General features: G+C 38.7%; 1 protein-coding gene across 7 annotated transcripts in view; it reads left to right on the top strand.

Moving 5' to 3' along the window:
• The window catches only part of ITGA6 (integrin subunit alpha 6), a 65,996-nt gene that overhangs the window by 29,552 nt on the left and 16,295 nt on the right, over positions 1-20,149 (top strand). For 6 of the 7 annotated variants that reach the window (XM_068948579.1, XM_068948576.1, XM_068948574.1 and 3 more), the window contains exons 2-7: positions 12,109-12,236; positions 12,649-12,728; positions 14,713-14,968; positions 16,496-16,627; positions 19,142-19,352; positions 19,888-20,081. In XM_068948579.1, the coding sequence (XP_068804680.1) occupies positions 12,660-12,728; positions 14,713-14,968; positions 16,496-16,627; positions 19,142-19,352; positions 19,888-20,081 (862 nt within the window). In that variant the 5' untranslated portion in view covers positions 12,109-12,236; positions 12,649-12,659. Of the gene's footprint in view, positions 1-12,108; positions 12,237-12,648; positions 12,729-14,712; positions 14,969-16,495; positions 16,628-17,942; positions 18,110-19,141; positions 19,353-19,887; positions 20,082-20,149 lie in introns of those variants that run through there. The other variant, XM_009681740.2, reaches the window with a different exon arrangement.

Raw genomic sequence — 20,149 nt, 5'->3', positions numbered from 1 at the left:
GATCTGGAAAACATTGAATTATCCATTGATTGACATTTGATATTGAAGAATTTGGTATTGAAGAGATAAGCAAGCTGCTGCTTTGAAAGTGGTGACAGAATGTAGCCTAGAAAAATCAAACATGAATTTAAAGAAATGTCCCACTCCCGTTTTTAAGTGAATAATACAGTACATTAGAAATAAGTGAACTGAACTGTAGGTTAATAAACTACCTTTGCAATTTAGCATCAAATGCATCATATTATTGGTAGATGAACTTCCCTTGCTCTTAAAATATTGAGAATATTATCTATTCTAAGACTATTTGGGAATTGTTTACCTGTTGCTTTACAAAAGAGAATTATAGTTACGTTGGTTTAGTTCAAAGAGCAAGCCAGATGTATTCCACTATCAGATACCCGGGATTAGATTTTATATGGCTTGGAGATCGTAGTAAAGAGCAGAAGGTGCAGGTTCTCAAATTAAGTTTCTCAAAGCATTTCGTAGTGTGAACTGACTGGCTTTGGCTCTGTTGGAGTGTTGGTAGTTTTTCTCATTTCCCGTTACAGAACTGCATCTAAAAATATGTCATTTCCTAAGATTGATTTCCTTTGAGCAGTTGTTATAATGTGAATGAGGATGTTATGACTGTTTAGAAGGGAGAGGGTGCTCAGGATCAAGAATGGAAGGGAGAGGTGTTCATGGGCTGTGCCATGTCCAGTTGCAGTCCACAGCATAAAACTGTGCCTATGTCCCTCTACGGTAACAAGGTATGGGCCCTGCAATGGATTTCACTGGCAGTGAGTGAGCTTCTAGGTTACTTTTCAGCTGTGTTCTTTGCATTTGTCTTCAGCTTTCAAGGAACTGGGGGGTCTTTGAAATGTCACTCCAAGGAACAGCAAATAAGGTCTATCAGCGTTGTTGTTAATGAAAATCTGCTGAAATATGCTGATAGTATCTGCATGAATGACTGGATTTCTGATAAGAGACTTAGGATCATCTTTCTAATGAAGATGAAGGAGGCCTTTTTTCCAGTGGAGTTAAGCATATTTATCTTTTCCTGCTTCAGATAGCCTTGGTACTCACACTCTTCCAAAGTAGGTTTATAAAATATAAATTTAAAAAACAAAGCAGAGTAAGATTGAAAATATGATTGGAAGAACTGATCCCTGTAATGCCCGAGGTTGTTTGCTCAGCACATGCACAGGTCAAAGTTCTGAGGGAAACGCGTGTTTGTTCTGGACACGCTCTAACGTGGCAACCACCTGCTGCTGAGAGCAAGCTCAACAGCGTCAGCTGTGGTTGAATTTTCTGAGTTCGTCTTTTTTCATATCGCTTTTCTCAATAATTTTGTAAAGGGAATTGTAAAGATCGATTGGCCTTGGATTTTGTCATTGTCGCTGTTAAAACTGTATAGTGGTTAAGTCTGCTGGCTGCCTGGCCTTCTGCCTTGTCCAGCGAAGTGTATGAAAATTGCTCATGCCTCTTATTTAAGCATCTGTGTTTGTTTAGTATGAAACAAGTGATAAGTGAAAATGACATAATTTTCTTGGCCACAGGTACCAGAAATAATCTGGTATATTTTTCATATACGTTTTTTCATATATAACCAACTGTTGTATCTGTTACTAAGAACGTGGCATAATTGTGTAAGCCACTGTGAAGTTTTCATCCACTTAGCTTACACTTCTGCTAGAGAAGTGATGGTAGTCTGGCCCCAGAATGTTGCTTCAGAGTTAGGTTTCTTCTCTCTTCTCAGCCCTACTGTATTTCTACATACAGTGAAAGAATACTTTGTTGTTGCCAGCTGAGATCCAGTCCTAGTAATAGGTGAATTACTGTTTGCACAACTCTCAGCCTACAAGAAAATATGGTGTTAAAAATATCTGAAAGCAAATCATAGAAAATATGATATTAAAAATACTTGAAAGCAAATCATTATTTCCAGGTTTTGCTCGAGTGAGAATGTGGAAGTGGGGGAAAGACGGAAAAAATGTATGTGCAAGAGGGAGCATGTAAGAAATAACTATGTGTTCGTGTGGAGGGGGAGCAGTATATAGCTGGGGAGAATGCAGTGAATTTCTTGGTGCAGTCTCAAATCTAAATTATTTTGCACACAGAAAAAGCTTATTTTCAGATCTTGCAAGCCTATTGAAATTCTCACAGTTTGTACATTTCTACTGACAGTAAAATACAATGTTACTTCTTCACAACTCTCTATATGGAGAAGTGTGTTGTGAACTTAGGATTTAATTCTGTTTATCTGTTTGAGCTATTTCTTAATACCTGCGTGGAATATAGAGGCTCATTAAGGGTCTGGACTGAATGGGCACCTTCTTGATGTATGACTTGGTTTCACTACAAAAATATCTTATTGGAGTGACACTCTTCAAAGTGATGTGTTTTCAGTTAATTTGGTAAATATGTGTCAGTAAATGTATCCAGTAACACATCCTTTTTCTAATTAAGTTCATGATTTGAAGAAAAGCCTCACTCAAAACTTTTGATCCTGTTTTATACATTTAAGCCAGGGCTATGATGCTTTTAAAGTTGGAGGCATAATTTGAAAACTGTGCTTTAGTGTGTAAGTAGTGACTTTCAGCTGTCTAAATGTTTGTTTGCTGACTGCTTCTGTACTTATTCTTTGAAATATGTATTGGGAAAGTACCTGTCTTATTTACGCCTATACATGTGCATTGTGGGTAGAACTCTTTATCCCACTTCCCAGGATATGTCTTTCTGATTTCTTGGGCTTGTTTTTGAGAACATGGAAGGCAGTACCTCTTCTATTGGTTTTGGTTGGGTGACTTTCCCCACTAAGGCTTTGGTCAGTATGCTTTACTTGAATGTGGTGAAGAACTTGCAGATTCACAAGCTGATAAAACAATAGTTGCATGTTACTGTTTCTGTGGTTGTACATCTAATGCGAGAGTTTTATGCCTTTCTTATGTTTTCCCCTCCAATTAAGAGGGAGAGTCGGGGAGAAAGTGGTAAGTTTGGAAGAGAAAGAACAGCAGGAGTCTCTTAAATTGGATCCGCTGATGAGCGAATAGCAGTGTGGAACCACAGCCTCAGTTAGCTTGAGGAATAGTCCACTCTTCAAATAATGGAAGGCCACGGTCGTAGCTGTAACATGTTACATTGTCCATGATTTTAGTGTGAAATTTCTGTGCCTCTTACTGAGGTCTTAAATGAAACTGATGTAGTTCATTCAATGAAACAAAAATAGGGAATGAAATTTCAACCTAAATATTTGTTCTGCGCTTGTGTTCAAACTCCTCCAATTTTTTTTTAATGTCTTTTGTCATACTAATGAACAGTACGTGCCTGTTATGGTTGTTACCTCTCTGACAAATAGTGCCTTCAAATAATCACTGGGAGCACTACTCTTTCAAATTGCCTTTTTGGAAAAAAGAAATCAAGTGTTTCTGTATTCTGATTACTTCCATGTTCGTTTTCTAAAACGTACATACTAAATTAACTGATACTGCTTTCATTTTTCACAAAGTTCAAAGCAAGATGATAGTTCAAAAGCAGTACTGTAGGGGGCACAAAGACAAGCCCTGCAGAAAAAGATGAAGTTTGAATCTGAATTCTGAGGTTGTATGTGGCATGAATGGTCGATGACTCGTTTCCAGAAGATAGTAATTCCCACTTCTATTGTGTACTTGCTTGCTTGAGCCAGTAGAGTGAGCATGTCCACAAAACACTTGATTGCAGCACATCTGGTGTCTCTCGTTTGCCTCCGTACGTACTAGCGGCAGCAGCCTGTTCTTTTCCAGCCTGTTTGCTGCAGGAGCTTGGGCAGTGCTGAACGAGGAGATGGGGCAGGGCCCTGGTTTATGGGGTGGTGAGAGAGATGCATGAGACAGATTCCTGTGTGGCAGTGGCATATTATATAGGAGCTGGCAGCAGGGCTGGAGAATGGACTCTACAAATGCATGGGGCTGGGGAGCACTGGGTCACTGCTGTAGGCAGTCTTGCTGACATGCAGAGCCGCTGCTCAGAACCTGTACCTTAACGCACTGTAGCTGCCTGCCCTCAAGGGCAACTGGACTGTGCCCTACCAACTAGAATGGGATTTCCACAGATTGCAGATGAGCTGCATGTGGACAAGATGGCTGGGCTGGCTGTGGAGTATGAAGACCCTTCACCCTGAAGCTTTTTTCCTTAAACAGCACACATGTCACTTCTGGAGTTAAACCCTTTGTTATTATAAGAGGATTTCATGTGGTGACAGGCACTGCCATGTTAGAAAATCTGAGTGGAAATCTCATTAGCCTTATTTGTTTATTAGTTCATCTAACATCAATTATAAAACTGTTTAGTACATACTTCACAGTATCACTTAATGCTCAGGTCTGTCCTGTGCATGGAGGGTTGTTCTTACTTTAAATCTGAAAAGATGTATAGCGTGTAAGGGAGAGATTAAAAAAAGCTGTGGGTGTTATGCAGGCCCTTTACTATTTGACAGTGTGAAAAGCGTGGTGTATCTTCTAGTCTGTAACCAGAGAATAGTGCCTGAAATGGAACACTGTATTTTGAAATAGGGCTTTGGAACCAAATGGACCACTTTTTGTGGTTCGCCTGGGGAAAAATGCTTTCTACCAAGATGAACAGTTAGGTCCTTGCTCTGACCATTAAATCACTAATACTTGTGTTAGTGGATGAAAATCTGATCCACAAAACCTATTTCAAATCCATACAGACTGAGCTCTTGGGGGGAAGTGTTTATTTTTCCAGGTGACTTTGAGAAAGCCAATAATTAGTGGTCTTTACTGAACGGGTAGCTCTATAGTTCCAGTTTTGCTTTTTAATAGACTGCCCTGGTCATTCTGTTGCTTTTTGCTTCTTTTCCCAGCTCCTACTACAATCTATTTTCTAAAAAAGGCTGGTCTAATAAAATGAAAACGGCAATCCTTTAAATGCCAGGCCTCCAAGGAGACATAGATTAATGGTGTGCTTGGCCATAACTTTACATTGGTGGTTAGAAAACATAACTGTGGAGTAGCGTATTAGGAGAATTGTCAGTCACTTAAAATAGCTGTTAATAACAGCATGGGAATGATGAGTATCTCTGTAGCAAATGTCACAAGCGTGTTCCCCACTGTCATAATTACTTGCTGGATTTGCCAGGAGAGAGGAGGTTCTTTGGAGAAGCCTGGTCTGTTGATCCGGCTTCAGTTCTCGTGGTCAGTGTGTTAGCGAGTGGAGGGAAGATCTCTTTGCGCTCAGCTTGCGGTGCTTCTGTTCTGTGCCTTGTTCATAGTGATAGAGGCAGAAGCCAGTCGGAAAGTGGAGGTGGTGCCTCTGGTTTTCAAATGCAGCCTCTGTGCCTTTGACCAACTTCAGTTGTGCTGAGAAATACTGCGTGTGTTAAGAGAATTCCCTCCTCCCCTTTCCTAAAGCTTAAAAACTGTTGAGATGCTTCTTGCCTGAGGGAAGATCTTATGTGACAGCAGTTTGGCCCGGAAGGGCAGGAGCAGCGTCTTCATGGACAGTGGCCCAATCCTTTTCCCAATATGATGGGGACTTGGCATCTGTTTATGTGAATGAGAGCAGAACTAAGAAGTGTGTAGGCTGTTTCCCAGCTCTGTGTTACCTGTGATCTGTTCATTCTCCTGAGTTGTTGCTATTATAATAATTCACAAGAGAAAAGGGCTTTAACGTATTCCTTCTTTTAGAACACAGTTGTAAATAATAACTCTTAAGTATTGACTGGGACTGATGGAAGTTTGATCTTGGAGCCGTAAGGGCTAAAAGGAGTTGGCTTTGAATTGGGTGGATGTATAACGTAGATGGACAAAGCAATACAAGAGACCTGAAAAATCTTCTTCCGTAGAAGGCTGTCTAGATGTCCACACTGAGATCAGTGGTCTCTGCCTGGAGATTTTAAGCATCTGATACGAAACAGGGGAGTGTAACTGGTGATGGGGTAGTACAAATTTAACCTAAATGAGAGTTAGTGGTAATTATTCAAGTTCTTCATTTTGCTCAATAGAATTAAACTCTATGAGGGCTAAGTATTGTGAGTGTGGGAAGAAAAGGATGCAGGTGTATATGCGCCTAGTCAGGAGTGGAAGAAGTTTCATAGCATTTAGCTTCATCATTTCCCAAATTTGCCCTCCCTGTTTATATGGAGTCTTTCTCAAAACACAATGAAGTGCAAAGTCTACAGTGGCAGCATTGTTATCTGAGAATAGCAACCTTAAATTGGATGTTTGTGCTCAATGAAGGCTGAAAAATTGGAAATTGCTACACCACTGACTACTTTATTCCGCCTATTTGTGGAAATGGCTAATGGTTTGTTACCCAGGAAACACTTCCAGTGATTTCTGCTCCAGTCTGTTAAAGCTCAGAGCTGGCACTGTTGATGTGTTGCTGTTACTTTTAAAGAACGGATGGCAAAGATGTGGTGTCTTGTTCAGGGTAGAAGATACCATGGAAAAGGAAAGAATTTGAAGAATGAAGAAAGGTTTGGAAGATAGCAGAGTATCTGAACTGAATACAGACTGTGGTATTTCTTGTGTTTGTTTAAACCCGAACGTGACTTAACTCAGAGGCAGCTGTTTACTTTCCTGAGCAAGATTTTTCTTCCAAAAATATTAATGACGTTTCTCCCTCCTTTTGACTTGCTTTCTTCTCAGTTAGCATCTAATCCAGAGATATGTAATGAATCACTGGCAATTTTTCTTTGAAGTATGATTTGAAAATTTTGTGTTGTCCTTCAAAAGTGCCAGGCTGTAAGGTGGGGAAAAGAAAATCACTGTGGGAATGAGGGAAATACTTCCTAGGAGCTTGGGGGTTTTTTGTATTTCCTTTGATAGTTTTTTCTCATCTTAATTGCAGCTTTCTTTTTGGAAGTGATCAGGATAATTTTGTGCGCGATGCTGGTGGGGATTCAGAGAGCTTTAAGCAGAAACTATTTCCAATTCGCACTGTTACTGTTGTTTTCATTAGCTGAGAAGGGTTTTGTAGCCATGCAGTAGAACTCTGTCACAGTTCCCTATTAAATGTTTCAAGTATTATCAATGAAAGCAGAGAGGGTTTTAAATCAGCATTTTTCTATTTGTTAAAATAGAAAGGTATTTGTGGTGTATTTTTGTGCTGGGTTTTAAGAACGGTGGAGGGCTACTACTGATTTAAAGTTACAGCCTGCCTTTTTGTTGTTCATCTGATTGCTGTTGAGTTTTGATGCCTCTTTGGAGGCTTTGAATAGTGTTGACATGATTCATGGAGTTAAGTGTTTCTTGCCTTAGCTGTTTCCTTTGGGGGTAATGAATATGACAGTGAACTAAAGCAGTTATAGCCATGCTCTGGATCTGAAGGGGGTATAATATTTTACCAGGTCCTGCTCACGAGAGGGGATGGCTGGGGTGAGCACGACCGGGACGTGTCGGGAGAGCTGGGCCAGCAGGATCTGGGCACTGCAGACACCATCTGCCTCCACCGCACTTGCATCTCAATGGTGTTGGTTAGTGAAACTGGTGTCAGCACAGACCTGGAGCTCAACGTGTGTCCTTACAGGATTTTCTGAAATTTGGCCATGAATCTGGGGTTGTAATGGAGTAAATCTGTCCCTAGAAGCCTGCAGATGCTCCATAATTGTCAGTAGCACCTCAGTCATTATCCCTCAGCTCCAGAAAGTAGTTAAGAGAAAGCATTAACTAGTCTAATTCTAGCCAGTAGAACAGCAGGACTGATGTATTTGGCTTGAAATTGAAATTTTAATTTGAAGTCGGAAAGCACATACTTTGGTTCCATTTATACCCTATAATTAAAGAGCATTGTAGCTTTGTGCTAGAGTGTGGGACGATTCTGATTTTTTTTTAAATGTTGTCACTTAATAGACATTTCTTTGGATCTATAGAAATGGCATTTTTATCGAGGTAACATAGTGAACTACTAATAGAAGTTCATTAAACACCTGTGCAGTCTGATCGGCTCAGGGTAAATGTAATCAGTTTATAGTGTGTATTTAAGCAAGATGAATGTGATGGAAAATCAGGATTAAGGTAATATGAAGCAGTTTACATGAGGAATAGTCTTTCTATGTGCTGGACTTTTAGCTCATTTGATAAATACTAGATGCTAAGTCATCCTATCTTAACTTCTACAATTTTAGTTTCCATCAGCAAATAGTGCTCAAATATATGTATGTTGGGTATATTGTATGATTTAACTTCTGCCATCTGCATGGTAATGCAACATGAAATGGAAAAATCAGTAAAATATGCACATTTTGGAGTCTGAGGTATTCACCTCCAACTGTGACTCTGCAATCTGGACAACTGGGCATAGTTTTGGTATAATGCAGATTCTGGAGCCTGGCTTTGGGCATTCAGACCTAAACAGGAAGTTCAAGCTGTAGCCCTCGCACACCTTAAGGGAGCAGTCACAATAAATTAATGAATCATACCATGATCAGGAGGAAAAAATGAAGAACTTATTTTTGTCAGTCTTCATTTGCAGAGGAAGTTCTTTCATTTTTAGTCTCTGTGTTTCATCCACTAATATAAGTAGATAACGATATCTAGAAAAGCACTTCCCCGTGTAATCTCTTTCCTTTTGCAGAAAGAGATTTGGCTTGCTATTGAAAATGCTAAACTGCAGTGTGCATAGCTGCAAGAGGAATTAGCCTATTTTTTTGGCATAATGAGCTCAAACTCGATTAAAATTCCTTTATTAAAGCTCAGCAGAATAAGTAGCTGTACGATAATGACTGGAATGTGTCCTCAGTCTGCAAGACTCCTGAGCATGCAGCACAGCTTTTTCAGGCAGCATACAATCTGATTAATTTGGACTGCTTCAGTCATGCTGAAATATACGCTGGTGCGTGACCCCATGTCATACTTCCTTAGCTTTGGGCACACTTTCTCGTTGCCATTTTAAAATAAATAATTTGGTTTCTGTGATAGAACTGTGATTTTTTTCAAACGTACCTCTGTGAACAGTTAGGCAAGGTGAATAGTAGCACTGCTCATACATAAGTCACAGTGTGCTTGATGGGGACTTTTGTTTTACGTGATTTATTCAATTGAAGATTAGAAGCACATGACTTTCTTCTTAACGTTTCCTAATAATGTTGGTAATCCTCATCTCCTTTAGTAATCTGTCTAGCAGAACCTGGAAGGGTGTGTTTAATTTACTCTGCTGTGGTCTTTCCAGCAGATATGTGGTAAGGCAGTGTAGATGGGCTCTTCCTTGTTTTAACATCTCTCTGGCTACCACTTGAAAATACACTTCAGTATTTACCATTGTATCTAGCTGAACGGATCTAATCCTTTACAAGGGCCTATTCATAATGTGCGCTACTGTTTAATCGTCTTGGGAATATAGTAAGACTTGCAGCGTTATTTAGCAGCAACGTACCTAACAGGAGTCAAAATTTTCTTGTTTCATGAGTCTTGAGGATGAATGACAGGATTTCTAACAAAACTTCTTTGAAGACTGGAGGGTTTTAAGTAAGTTTGCTATGCAAAACTTTTTTGCAGTGGAAACAGACTTAGCAAAAATTGAGATTTAGGGATATAAGCATTGGGAAATATCTAAAGTAACATATTTCCTCAGAGATTGTGTTGGCCCTAACTGAAAGTTTTTTTTTTTTTTTTTTTTGGTAGGCAGAACCATTGCATTTTTCATTTATTTGTCCTTAAAAAGTGTCTGTTTAAGGTGTCATAGCGTGTTGCAGGAATTTTAGGTCAAGTGGCACATCTTCTCATTTATCTGCTGTTGGCTAAGCCGCTTATTCATTGATGTCTCAGTGCGTCTTCCGTCTGGCTGAATCATGACCAAGATTATGGGCACATCATTGATGGTATGTCATAAAATATATAGTTTAGCTAGGGAGAGGACATAATCTAGCTATCCCATAGAAGAGAACAGGGTCATAATTTTCTTGATCTAGCCACTGCAGCCAGTACAATGCAGACAGATGGTGAACTTGAGTTACTGAATTTCACTACCAAAGTCTTTTGGAAATCTGTTGTTTCAACATTCTGATCACAACTAAAAGCTTCAATCTTCTAGATTGAAATATTTCTTTAAGTTCATTTTTTCCCCCCCAAGCTTTGGATAAAAAAGTTGAATAGAAACCTGCGTGAGTTAGGAAATCAGTTCCTCTGCTTTTTTAAATTTCTGATTGCTAATATTACAAAAATTAGATTTCATTGTATTTGTCTTTCTCTGGAGCATAACAGAACTGAGGAGAAAATATATCTATTCCCACATTAGGAATAGCTCAGAAATGAATTCCTTTGCAAAAGAATCCCTCCTCAAAGATTGGAGTTAAATGCCCTGCTGCCAGAATTAGAAAGTGAAGTTATTAATGGCCTTTCTAAAAGCGTGGTTGTTTAGATCACAAACTCTTGTGATGACTGCTACATTTCTGAAGAAATCTTTGAATAACGTGCCAGACATATGTAGAGGGGAAAGAAGAAAAACTATTTAGAACAAAACACACCTGATCTGGTGTGTGTATCAATCAAAAGCAATTGTTTTGCCAAAGGCTATACTACTCAGCAGGTCAAATTATGGATTTTTGAAGAATTTATTTATATAAAGTCAGTGAAAACTTGGTTGTTTCACAAAACACATTTTTCTGTTTCAAAAATGTTTTTTTCATAATATGTCATTTTCTTTTTTTCATATAAAAATTACATTGAGTAAACATTTTCTTAATAGCAAAAATTATTTATTAATGGTGTATCAAGCTGGTGTACGTTAGAGATGAGTAAAAGTGAGCTTTGTTCCTAGTAAGTCTGTAAGTGCGTTTTGGGAGGTTAGAAGAAGAGTGTTTGGAGGTGAGGACCGCAGTTTGCTTTGCACTGCGTCCGTTCCAGAGCATGCGGGCGGCCAAGCTTTCCTTTCCCAAGGAGAACTCTATAGCTGAAGCCTTAAAGATAGTCGGAGTTCTTCTTTGTGGCTCTGTGGATCTAGCTATATTCCCAGCACTGCCTTCCTTGATATATGGCAGTGTCAGAGATCTCCTCTTAATGTTTTTTACCAGGGTCAGAAAGCACACAGAGTCTGGTTCAACTTCCATATATATATCGTACCCACAGGATTGTGCCTATCAATAAGTTGTTCTCTCTTCCTCATTTTTTCAGGTGACCATGATGTTTTTTGTTTCTTTATCCTCTGCAAACTGGTGCTGTTGTTGCATACTGGTTGTCATTAATTTCAGTTAGCGGACTTCAGAGGTATCTGTGCTTTGCATGTGTGTGACGGTTGGGAAAAAAGCACCCAAGGTTTTTGTTTTGCTGAAAGCGCTTATTTAACGAGTAAATACGTCTACTGGTGATCTTGTGGTAAGACTCGGAGGGGAGAGTTGATATGGGGAAAAAAAACTTGATTATTCAGTTTTGAAATATGAACCTTCACAGTTACCAAAACAGCATCTGGAGAGCTGATGAGAGTGCCCATTTGGGAAAACAAAGCTCTGTGTGGGAATGGCCTGTGTTTGTTGAGAGTTTTGTTGGAGAGAAAACTTTCCAGCTTCAGGATGGGATATTTGGACAAAGAAGTGGGGGGAGTTTGAGTTTGCACAAGTCCTGGAATAGTTCAGGAATCTGAACCCTTGGCTTGGGCCAGGAGCAATCCTACTTTGCCTCACTGGTAGGAGATACCGAAGGCATCTGTAAATCCAGCCAGATAGTGGCTGAAGGACTGATGTAAAACTAGGAGAGTCTGAAAGCAGGTGAATTCACTGTTTTGGGAGTTTTTGGTCATTTTAGCAAAAAAAAACCTTTCTCCTTCGCTTACCAGCAGTGCCTAGTAAGGCAAATCCCCTTCCCTTTCCCCCATCTCCCTCCCCTCCCCCCCCAACACTTGACTCTGTGATAGAGCGATGGTTTTTGCAAAACTGCCCGGTAGCTACTTTTGCAGGTATGTGTGCTTTTAGTGCTGTTTTAGTGAAGACATGTTCTGGAGGAGAAAGTTCATTTATTTATTTAATATTTTTTGAAAAAGAAGAAATAGTGCCATGATGTAGCTTTCTATCCTTCTCCAAATATTTGCATATCAAACCTTTAGCGACATGATCAAAATGTTTCCTAATTCTGTTGTTGCCTTCCTCTGTTTTCACTTCACCTTTGCAAGTCTCTTCAAATTATTTTCCTTTTTCTACAGATTGCTGGTTGGAGCCCCTCGAGAAAAAGCCCTTCCATCCCAACAAGCTAACAGAACAGGAGGGTTGTACAGCTGTGATATTACATCTTCAAGTACCCGTTGCACACGTGTCATATTTGATGAAGACAGTAAGTTTTTCAGCACTTTTGCATTGAAACAACTGTCTGATTTTTTTTCTCATCCACTGTGATCCTTTCCACAGTTAATGTATCAGACAGTTACTTTTATGGATTCATATATAACTTTTTTTGCATTGGAACAAATTGTTAATTGCTAAGGTAACATTAGATGCTTAAATCTTGATAGATTTTGATACTCTTACATTCTTTAGTAAGCTGATGATGTGAGATAAAATAACATGCTAGAAATGTTTCATGTGAAAGAGATGTTGGCAGAGATAAAATGTGTAGACACTGCCACCTACAGACTATCTCATGTACTGTATGAAGCTGCTGTCCTGACAGAGACTTTAACAAAAAAAAAAAAAAAGTAAAAAAAGTTAACTGTTGACATTTGAAGCTGAATTGTGATATTCTGCAGCTGATCCAAAGATGGAGAGTAAAGAAGACCAATGGATGGGTGTAACTGTCCAAAGTCAGGGGCCAGGAGGAAATGTGGTGGTAAGTCTGTAGGACTAAAAAAAAATATTTTGGGCTTGCAGTAAATGTTCTGAGTGGTCTGTGTTTCTATGCAACTTTCTGAAAGCTAGCTTCTTTAGTTTTAATTCTGGATTGCAGTTTCTTTTAATTAAGGACTTAAATGTCTCCCTAGCAAAATGAGACCCTTGAGATTATAAGTTTTAAAATATTTTTCTAACTCTTGAGTTAGCCTGTCTTTATAATCTTGATACCAGTCTAGGATGTGCAGTTATTTTCATGGTGTGCCCATTTTATTTTTGTGGTGTAGGCATTGTTTTTTTTAAATATCATTTGCTACAAAAATAGGGAAAAATACTGTGATAAAGTTTTTAAAAGTAGCAGACTATCATAGCGTGTTGTCTGAGTTGATTCACCTCACTTTGACCTTCACCATGGACTTTGGTTGAGTTGCTCCTATGTATTAACGTAGTGCTGGCTGTTGTGCCGGGACTTAGGAGGAAGAGCATGCTGCAGTAAGACCTTATAGTAATGATGATACAAGTTACTATTTTATATGATAGAGAGAGAAGAAGTTTTCAGGAGTTACCAGAGAATGTTAGCATCTTTCCTTTTGGGTTAAGAGCTCTTTTTCAATGCAATTTACCTCCCATGGTACCATAGGATGGCAGCTTCATCATAAAATGGGTGTGCAGTGGAGCTTCCCCATGTAATTGTATTCTTGCAGGTTATCCCTTTGAATCTCACTGCTTCCAAAATTGGATGCAAGTTACTTCAGGGTAACTCGGGAGTTACTTAAAGATAATAGAGGCAGTAATGACTTGTTCCAGTCCCGCAGAACCCACAGAGGGTAAGCGCAGACAGAAAAAATCCTGTTCGTTTAATCGTCCATCATCAATTAATGCATCTTGTCTGTGTTGCAACTTCTCTGAGGAGGAACTTTTCTTTGTAAGTGATAAATGGAGGTGTAGCAGATGAGCTGTGGACAGCCTGAAGGTCATGGTACAGTAGGGTACTGCACAACACTTGTCAGCATGCCTGAGGAGTACTGCAGTGCCTGTAGTGTGGAGCAGCCGAATGTCTGCCTCCTACTTCAGCCGTGGTAGGAACCATAGAAAAGAATTTTTCTGATTTTATCTGGCTGGTTTGTTGTGTTCAAGCCACACCTAACACATCTCGTTTTGCAAAAAGCAACTGGCAAAGGGGTTATTTGATTGTACCACCTCTTTTTGACAATGGTTTGGTGGTTACAAAACTCCTAGTGGCTATTCATCTTTTGTGTTAAGTATTTGATCCAAATTCTTTGTAAACTGTTCTTGGAGCAGGGGCTGGAGCCAAGGTCACTGTTCCCAGGTCAACAGCCTAACCACTAGGCTAAGGTCATGCTCATTGCTTTTCTCTTTCTCTGTCCCAGCAACTGATTATCCCATATAAAGTGGAACACACTACATAAGAAGTAGGAACAATTCCTTTTTCCTTCCCTTCTCTTCCCCTTACTGGAAAAGCTTTCAGCCTCCTATCTATGGCGCTTTTCTGGGAGAGGTAGGTTTTGAACAGTCTCAGGCGGAAGGTAGTTGAACCAGCTTTCCATGTCTTGTGTAAGTATGTAGGTGATGTAGCTTGTTACAGCTATGGAGAAGCGCAGCCACCTCTTTCTTTTTGAGGATAAGGTGAGAACGCTCCAGTCTCTTTTTGAAAGAGGAGGATTAGGTATCAGGAGAAGGTTTAGGGCTAAAAACCATAAATCCCACAGAGAAGAGGGGTTTAACCACATCATCTTCCATGAGCAGAAAGTTGATTGCTGTGACTTGTATCCATAGATACCTAACTATTTCCATACGCTCCCCATAGGGAATACAAGTTTCTGTATTGCACAGCTATGTCCACAGGGAGGCTTGCTTATAGTATTGTTAGCACGAAGTATTGCATAAGGAGACCAGCCTTCTGCTTTGGCGACTTGCATGAAAACATCCAGAAAGTGTTGCTTATTATCTCTTCTATCTTGCAGACGTGTGCACATCGCTATGAGAAAAGGCAGTATGTAAACACAGTGCAGGAAACCCGGGATATCATTGGAAGGTGCTATGTGCTGAGCCAGGATCTCACCATTAAGGATGATATGGATAATGGAGTATGGAGTTTTTGTGATGGTCGTTTAAGAGGCCATGAGAAGTTTGGTTCCTGTCAGCAAGGTGTTGCTGCTACTTTTACTAGAGACTATCATTATATTGTATTTGGTGCCCCAGGCACTTACAATTGGAAAGGTATGACCCGTCTTCCGTCCTGCCCAACCCTTGATTTCCCTCCCTCAACTCCTCTTAGATTTTTCCCAAAAGTTGTATCCAAGTTTCTAAAAATGTTTTTTGGGAGTAAACCTAGTGGGGATCTAATGGGGGATATTTTACTCTGTTTTCACAACAGGCTGTGCTCTTATATCACAAATATTTACTGAAATTCCTTTAAATATTTTTAGGGGACTAGTTATGAATTGTTAACAGGACTTTGCACATACCTATGGGAAATTTTTTTCGTATTCCTCTTAATTTCATGGTAGGATTGACTGTTTGTTTTGAGATTTCATACTAGAACGAATTATTAAACTATTTTATTCTCGTTTGAGCAAATGTTAGATACCTGCACTGAGATCTTTGTTTATCCTTTAATGTTCTCTTCTTTGGGAAATACTGCTTTCCACACGTTTCTCAAATTCAATACTGGAGGATTGTAAGAAGATAACTGAGCAGAGCAAAACTTCATATATTGATATATAAATCCTTAAATTTTTTACTCAAAATTCCATGGATAGTCTGTCTGAGTAAAAGGCACAAGGACTCTTGTATCATCTAGGAGATAACTCCAAAACTTAGGGAAAAAAACAGATGAATTTTTCTCCGCTGGTTTATACTGACAAGCATCTAAATGGCCAGCCCTGTCTGTCTTTTTTTAAAGTGATTTTTTTCATTTGCACTTCATTACACCAACAACTGTAAATACTTTTCTTGCCCCCTTTAGCACATCTGATCCTTGAACCGTTAACATTTTTTTCCTTCATACACCTGAGTGCCATATGAACCATGCAAAATATTTGAGTTAAGCTCTGGCACAAGATATACTTTTGTGAAAACTTAATCTTCCATATATCTGTTTCTGTCAACAAAATGTGACCAAGCTGAAACAGCATATTGAGTTCAGTTATTGCTTTACCTTGATTGCAGAGAACTGCTATGAAGGTGTGTCAGTCATAAGAGTACTCTTTCATATTTCGGAAAGACATGTTTGTGCTGACCAAATTGTTAAATATGCCTGTCAGTAAAAGGGAATCACCCACTATATTGAGCTATCGCTCCTTTGCCCTTAGATAATATTTTCTAAATACATCACAAGTGTTTGTCCTAATCAAACAGTTATTTTATGATTTCTTTTTTTTTTGTAATCCTATGCATTTATCTCCCTTTTAAGAAAGGCTTTATGGGATTAAGGTATGTGGGAGGAGAGTGATTCATGACCAAGCTAATTCCATGCTTTTGTTGAAAATGTTATGAGTATCCCATGTTTTCCAGTCATTGCATGGCATCTGTATAAAATAGCGTAAGATTCTGGCACACCGCTGGAAGTTAAAAATTCATTGCCTTTTGCAAATTATTTCTTCCTGTGTGCTATTCTGCATTTTTCTCCATTTAAGTAGCTATTGCTATCTCATTAATGGTAATTAATATTAGTCAGGAACCATTTATCTCTTATTTTTTCCCTTGCCATTCATTTGCTTTTATTTTATCATTTCATTTCTTCAGGGGTGGTTCGTGCAGAGCAAAAGAATCAGACATTTTATGATCTGGGCATCTTTGATGATGGGCCCTATGAAGTTGGTGATGAGAGCCGCCAAGATAAGAATCTAGTTCCTGTTCCAGCTAACAGTTATTTAGGTAGGCTTAAGCACATACAGTAAATCTCTGTAGGCTTCTTAAACGTCTGTGGTCTCAATGTAGTGCAATAATATGAAATGGGAGCAAAAAGCTATTCGTCTATGGACCCTCTAAAATGTTGCCTGTTTTGGGTAATTCACATCTACCTTCACGTTTATGGGCCAGTTTAAAGTGTAAGATGGTACTCTACTGAGGTACCTACAAAAGCTGCTAATGTTAATGAGACATTCAAGAGCTATGATGGGACCCACAAATTCTCAGGGAGTGATTATAATCGTGCTGTGTAATGGTAAGTACTGTCTGTAGATCTATAGTCCTTAGTCACAAGGTCTCTGCCATGTGGTATCACAACGTTTATGACAATCTTGAGTTTCTGGATGCAACGATTAAGAGCGCAGTTTCTCTTTCCTGGTAGGTGAGTGCAATTTTTTTTTAATCCTCTGAAGTTTTTAAAACTTCAGTTGCCTTTTTGCCGGCCGTCTTAAATAAATCAAATGCAATGTGATGATTTAGATGCCTTTTAAAATATTGCAACGTGAGTAGTGTTTATATTTCAAGTTTGTGTGTGTGTATGTTGAGGGAGGAGAGTGTCTCTTGTACTTTGTGCAAAGATGAAGGCAAGATTATGTCCTTAGGCTAATGGATGTTACTGTAAATCGAGAAAAGCTGATGCAGAGAAAAAGCTGTGCTGCGTTTTGGAAAAGACCCTAAGTGTAAAGAGATCATACCTCTCTGTTCTGGTGCAGATTTCTGTGTTATATTGATCCACTGCTTTTGGCATATGCAACAAATAGTTTTTTGGTAATTTCAAACTGGAATTTAGATGTTAGTGGTGGAAAGTTGAACAGATGGGAAGCGCATTGCTAATATTAAAAAAAAAAAAAAAAAAAAAAACAAGCTGAGAAGAGAGCCAGCTTAGAGCTAGATAGCTGTTAGAAGAAACAGAGCATAAACTGCAGTTAAATATGGATAGTAATTACTGGTAGCAAAAAAATCATAAAAAGGTATGTTTACAAAGACAAGCTTATAGCCTTTTCTAGTGAAAGAAGAAATGGTAGGGAGAGGTAGGGAGAAGAATGCTGTGGAAGGAGTCGTCTTTCGCTGTGAACAGAGTAAGTCTATATTTTTACACTGCAGTCTTGTAATAAATGTAATGTTTATTTCATAATAAATGTAGTCTCCTAAACAACATGAAGGCCGCCTTTGGATTTGTTACAATCAAAACTACTTCTGTGCAAGTAGAGTGTTCGCAGCCATTGCTGTTCCCTATGTTTAGACAGTAAAGATATGCATAGCTACAGTTACTTTGCTTAACTAGTGTTTTGCTTTTTTTTTCTCTTTAATCTTTCACTCATATGTTTGCAGGTCTTCTATTTCTGACAGCTGTGTCTGATACTCACCCAGATCAGTTTGTATACAAAACATTGCCTCCCCACATACAGGTGGACAAAGCAGTGGATGTAATGATGAATAGCTACTTAGGTTTGTGACCACTCAATTTGGCAGCATCTGGTCAGCATAAATGCCAGACCTTTGACATGACATCCACCCCTCTCCCCTTTCCTTTCAAATACATTGCAAGTAAAAGCATGTCACAACAGGGATTCAGATGAAGTGTAACTTGCAGCATAAGATGGCTTCAGAGAAACAGTGATTCGTGATGCATCTCTCCAACCCTCTCCTCCTTCCCACCAAATTGGAGTTGTTTTACTGAATTTTTCTGAAACTCTGTTTCATTATGAATTGCTGTAATTGAGAATTTGAATGGTAGTGGTGAAATGTTTCAGAAAGGAGATTACTATCCTGTCTGGTATTTCTCTTCCTTGCAGTATATATATATGTATATATTTTTCTTCTTTTTCTTTTTTTTTTCTTTTTTTTTTTTTACTTTGGGCTTTACTGGATATGTTGGTATCCTCAAAATTTGCTTTTAATTCAGTTTTTCATGTATTTTGAATCTATTAACTTTCATAAAGAATACTTAATAAATTCATTTGAACACTTCCTTTAAAGGTTCATTAAATAAAAACTGTCAATTTCACCATTACTATACAAGGTGATTCTCAAATACTGTATACATCTTTAACATAAAATGCTATGCTTGTACAGTGTGTCTTGCATGTTTGTAATAGAATGACATTGAATGAAGTTTTACAATTTGTCAGGTGAAGTACTTGAGCTATATTAAAGTGGTAAGGTTTAGTCATTTCTAAGGTGGTATGTTTTAAAAAAAAAATCAATCTGGTATTTGGTGTCTACAAAAAATAGAGCTGAGTGAGCAAGGAAACTCTTATCAATATATTTTGTGTGGAAAATATTTAAAGGTAGCAGTTCAGGCTTGTAAACACACACCCACCAGTTTAAATAAAAATGCAGGATTCCCAGTATATCATATATTCTGTTTTAGACAAAGCTTCTATCCAATATACCACTTCAATATAGTAGGGGAATTTATTTTTCCTATTAACAATGCAAGCCTTTATTTACATGTCTTTATTTCTTTCTCTGTTAAAGGTTTCTCTTTAGACTCTGGTAAAGGAATTGTCTCCCCAAATGAGATGACTTTTGTGTCTGGTGCACCAAGAGCCAACCACAGTGGAGCAGTTGTTTTACTGAAAAAAGAGAAAAATCAGAGAGCGCTTTCACTCGAGCACATGTTTGAAGGAGAAGGGCTGGCCTCTTCTTTTGGTTATGATGTTGCTGTGGTGGACCTCAACAATGACGGGTATGGCCATTGCTCGTGGTGCCTGTATAAAGAATGGCAAAGATTGCAAACCTGGTTTATTTCTGATTTGGTTTTCACATTAGAAATGCAAGGAGTACCAACTCACATCTTCCGTGTTTTGCTGGAGGTGAACATCTTGGAGAATGAGGCAGGACACACTGTCTATTTTAGTCACAGGATTATTGATTTACTTTAGAGGTCTTGGACACAAAATGTCTATGAACAATTAACAGAAGACAATTTTATTTAAACTTAAAAAGTTGGTGAAAACAAAGAAACAAGAAACAAATTTTATACCCAGAGAAGGTGCAAGAAGATCCTTACGTGTCCCAAAGGGAGAACAATCAGCTTGTAACGTCAGTGGAGCCACTGTTAGCTCCTGTTGCTGAGCCAGTTTTATGTACTTTTTAACGATCTTTGTTTAGCAGCTAGCTTTAGTTTGGCTAGCTGACCTTGAGACCATAGTCCTTATCAAGTATTTTTAGTTATTTTTCACAGTTCTGTAAAAATAGTGTTTCTTTTCTTTCAATTTAAGGTGGCAAGACATTGTTGTTGGAGCACCGCAGTATTTTGACAGAAGTGGAGATATTGGTGGTGCTGTGTATATCTACATTAACCAGCAAGGCAAATGGAAAGGGGTAAAACCTGTTCGCTTAAATGGAACCACTGACTCAATGTTTGGACTTGCAGTTGAAAACATCGGAGACATTAATCAGGATGGATTTCCAGGTGAGTGAAAGATGATTAAAATAAGAATGTACATGACTTTTTTGCTAATGCCAAACTTGGAACATCTT

The sequence above is a fragment of the Struthio camelus genome, chromosome 6 (assembly GCF_040807025.1).
Source record: "Struthio camelus isolate bStrCam1 chromosome 6, bStrCam1.hap1, whole genome shotgun sequence".
Taxonomy (NCBI): Eukaryota; Metazoa; Chordata; class Aves; order Struthioniformes; family Struthionidae; genus Struthio; species Struthio camelus.
This window is presented reverse-complemented; position numbering and strand designations above follow the sequence as displayed.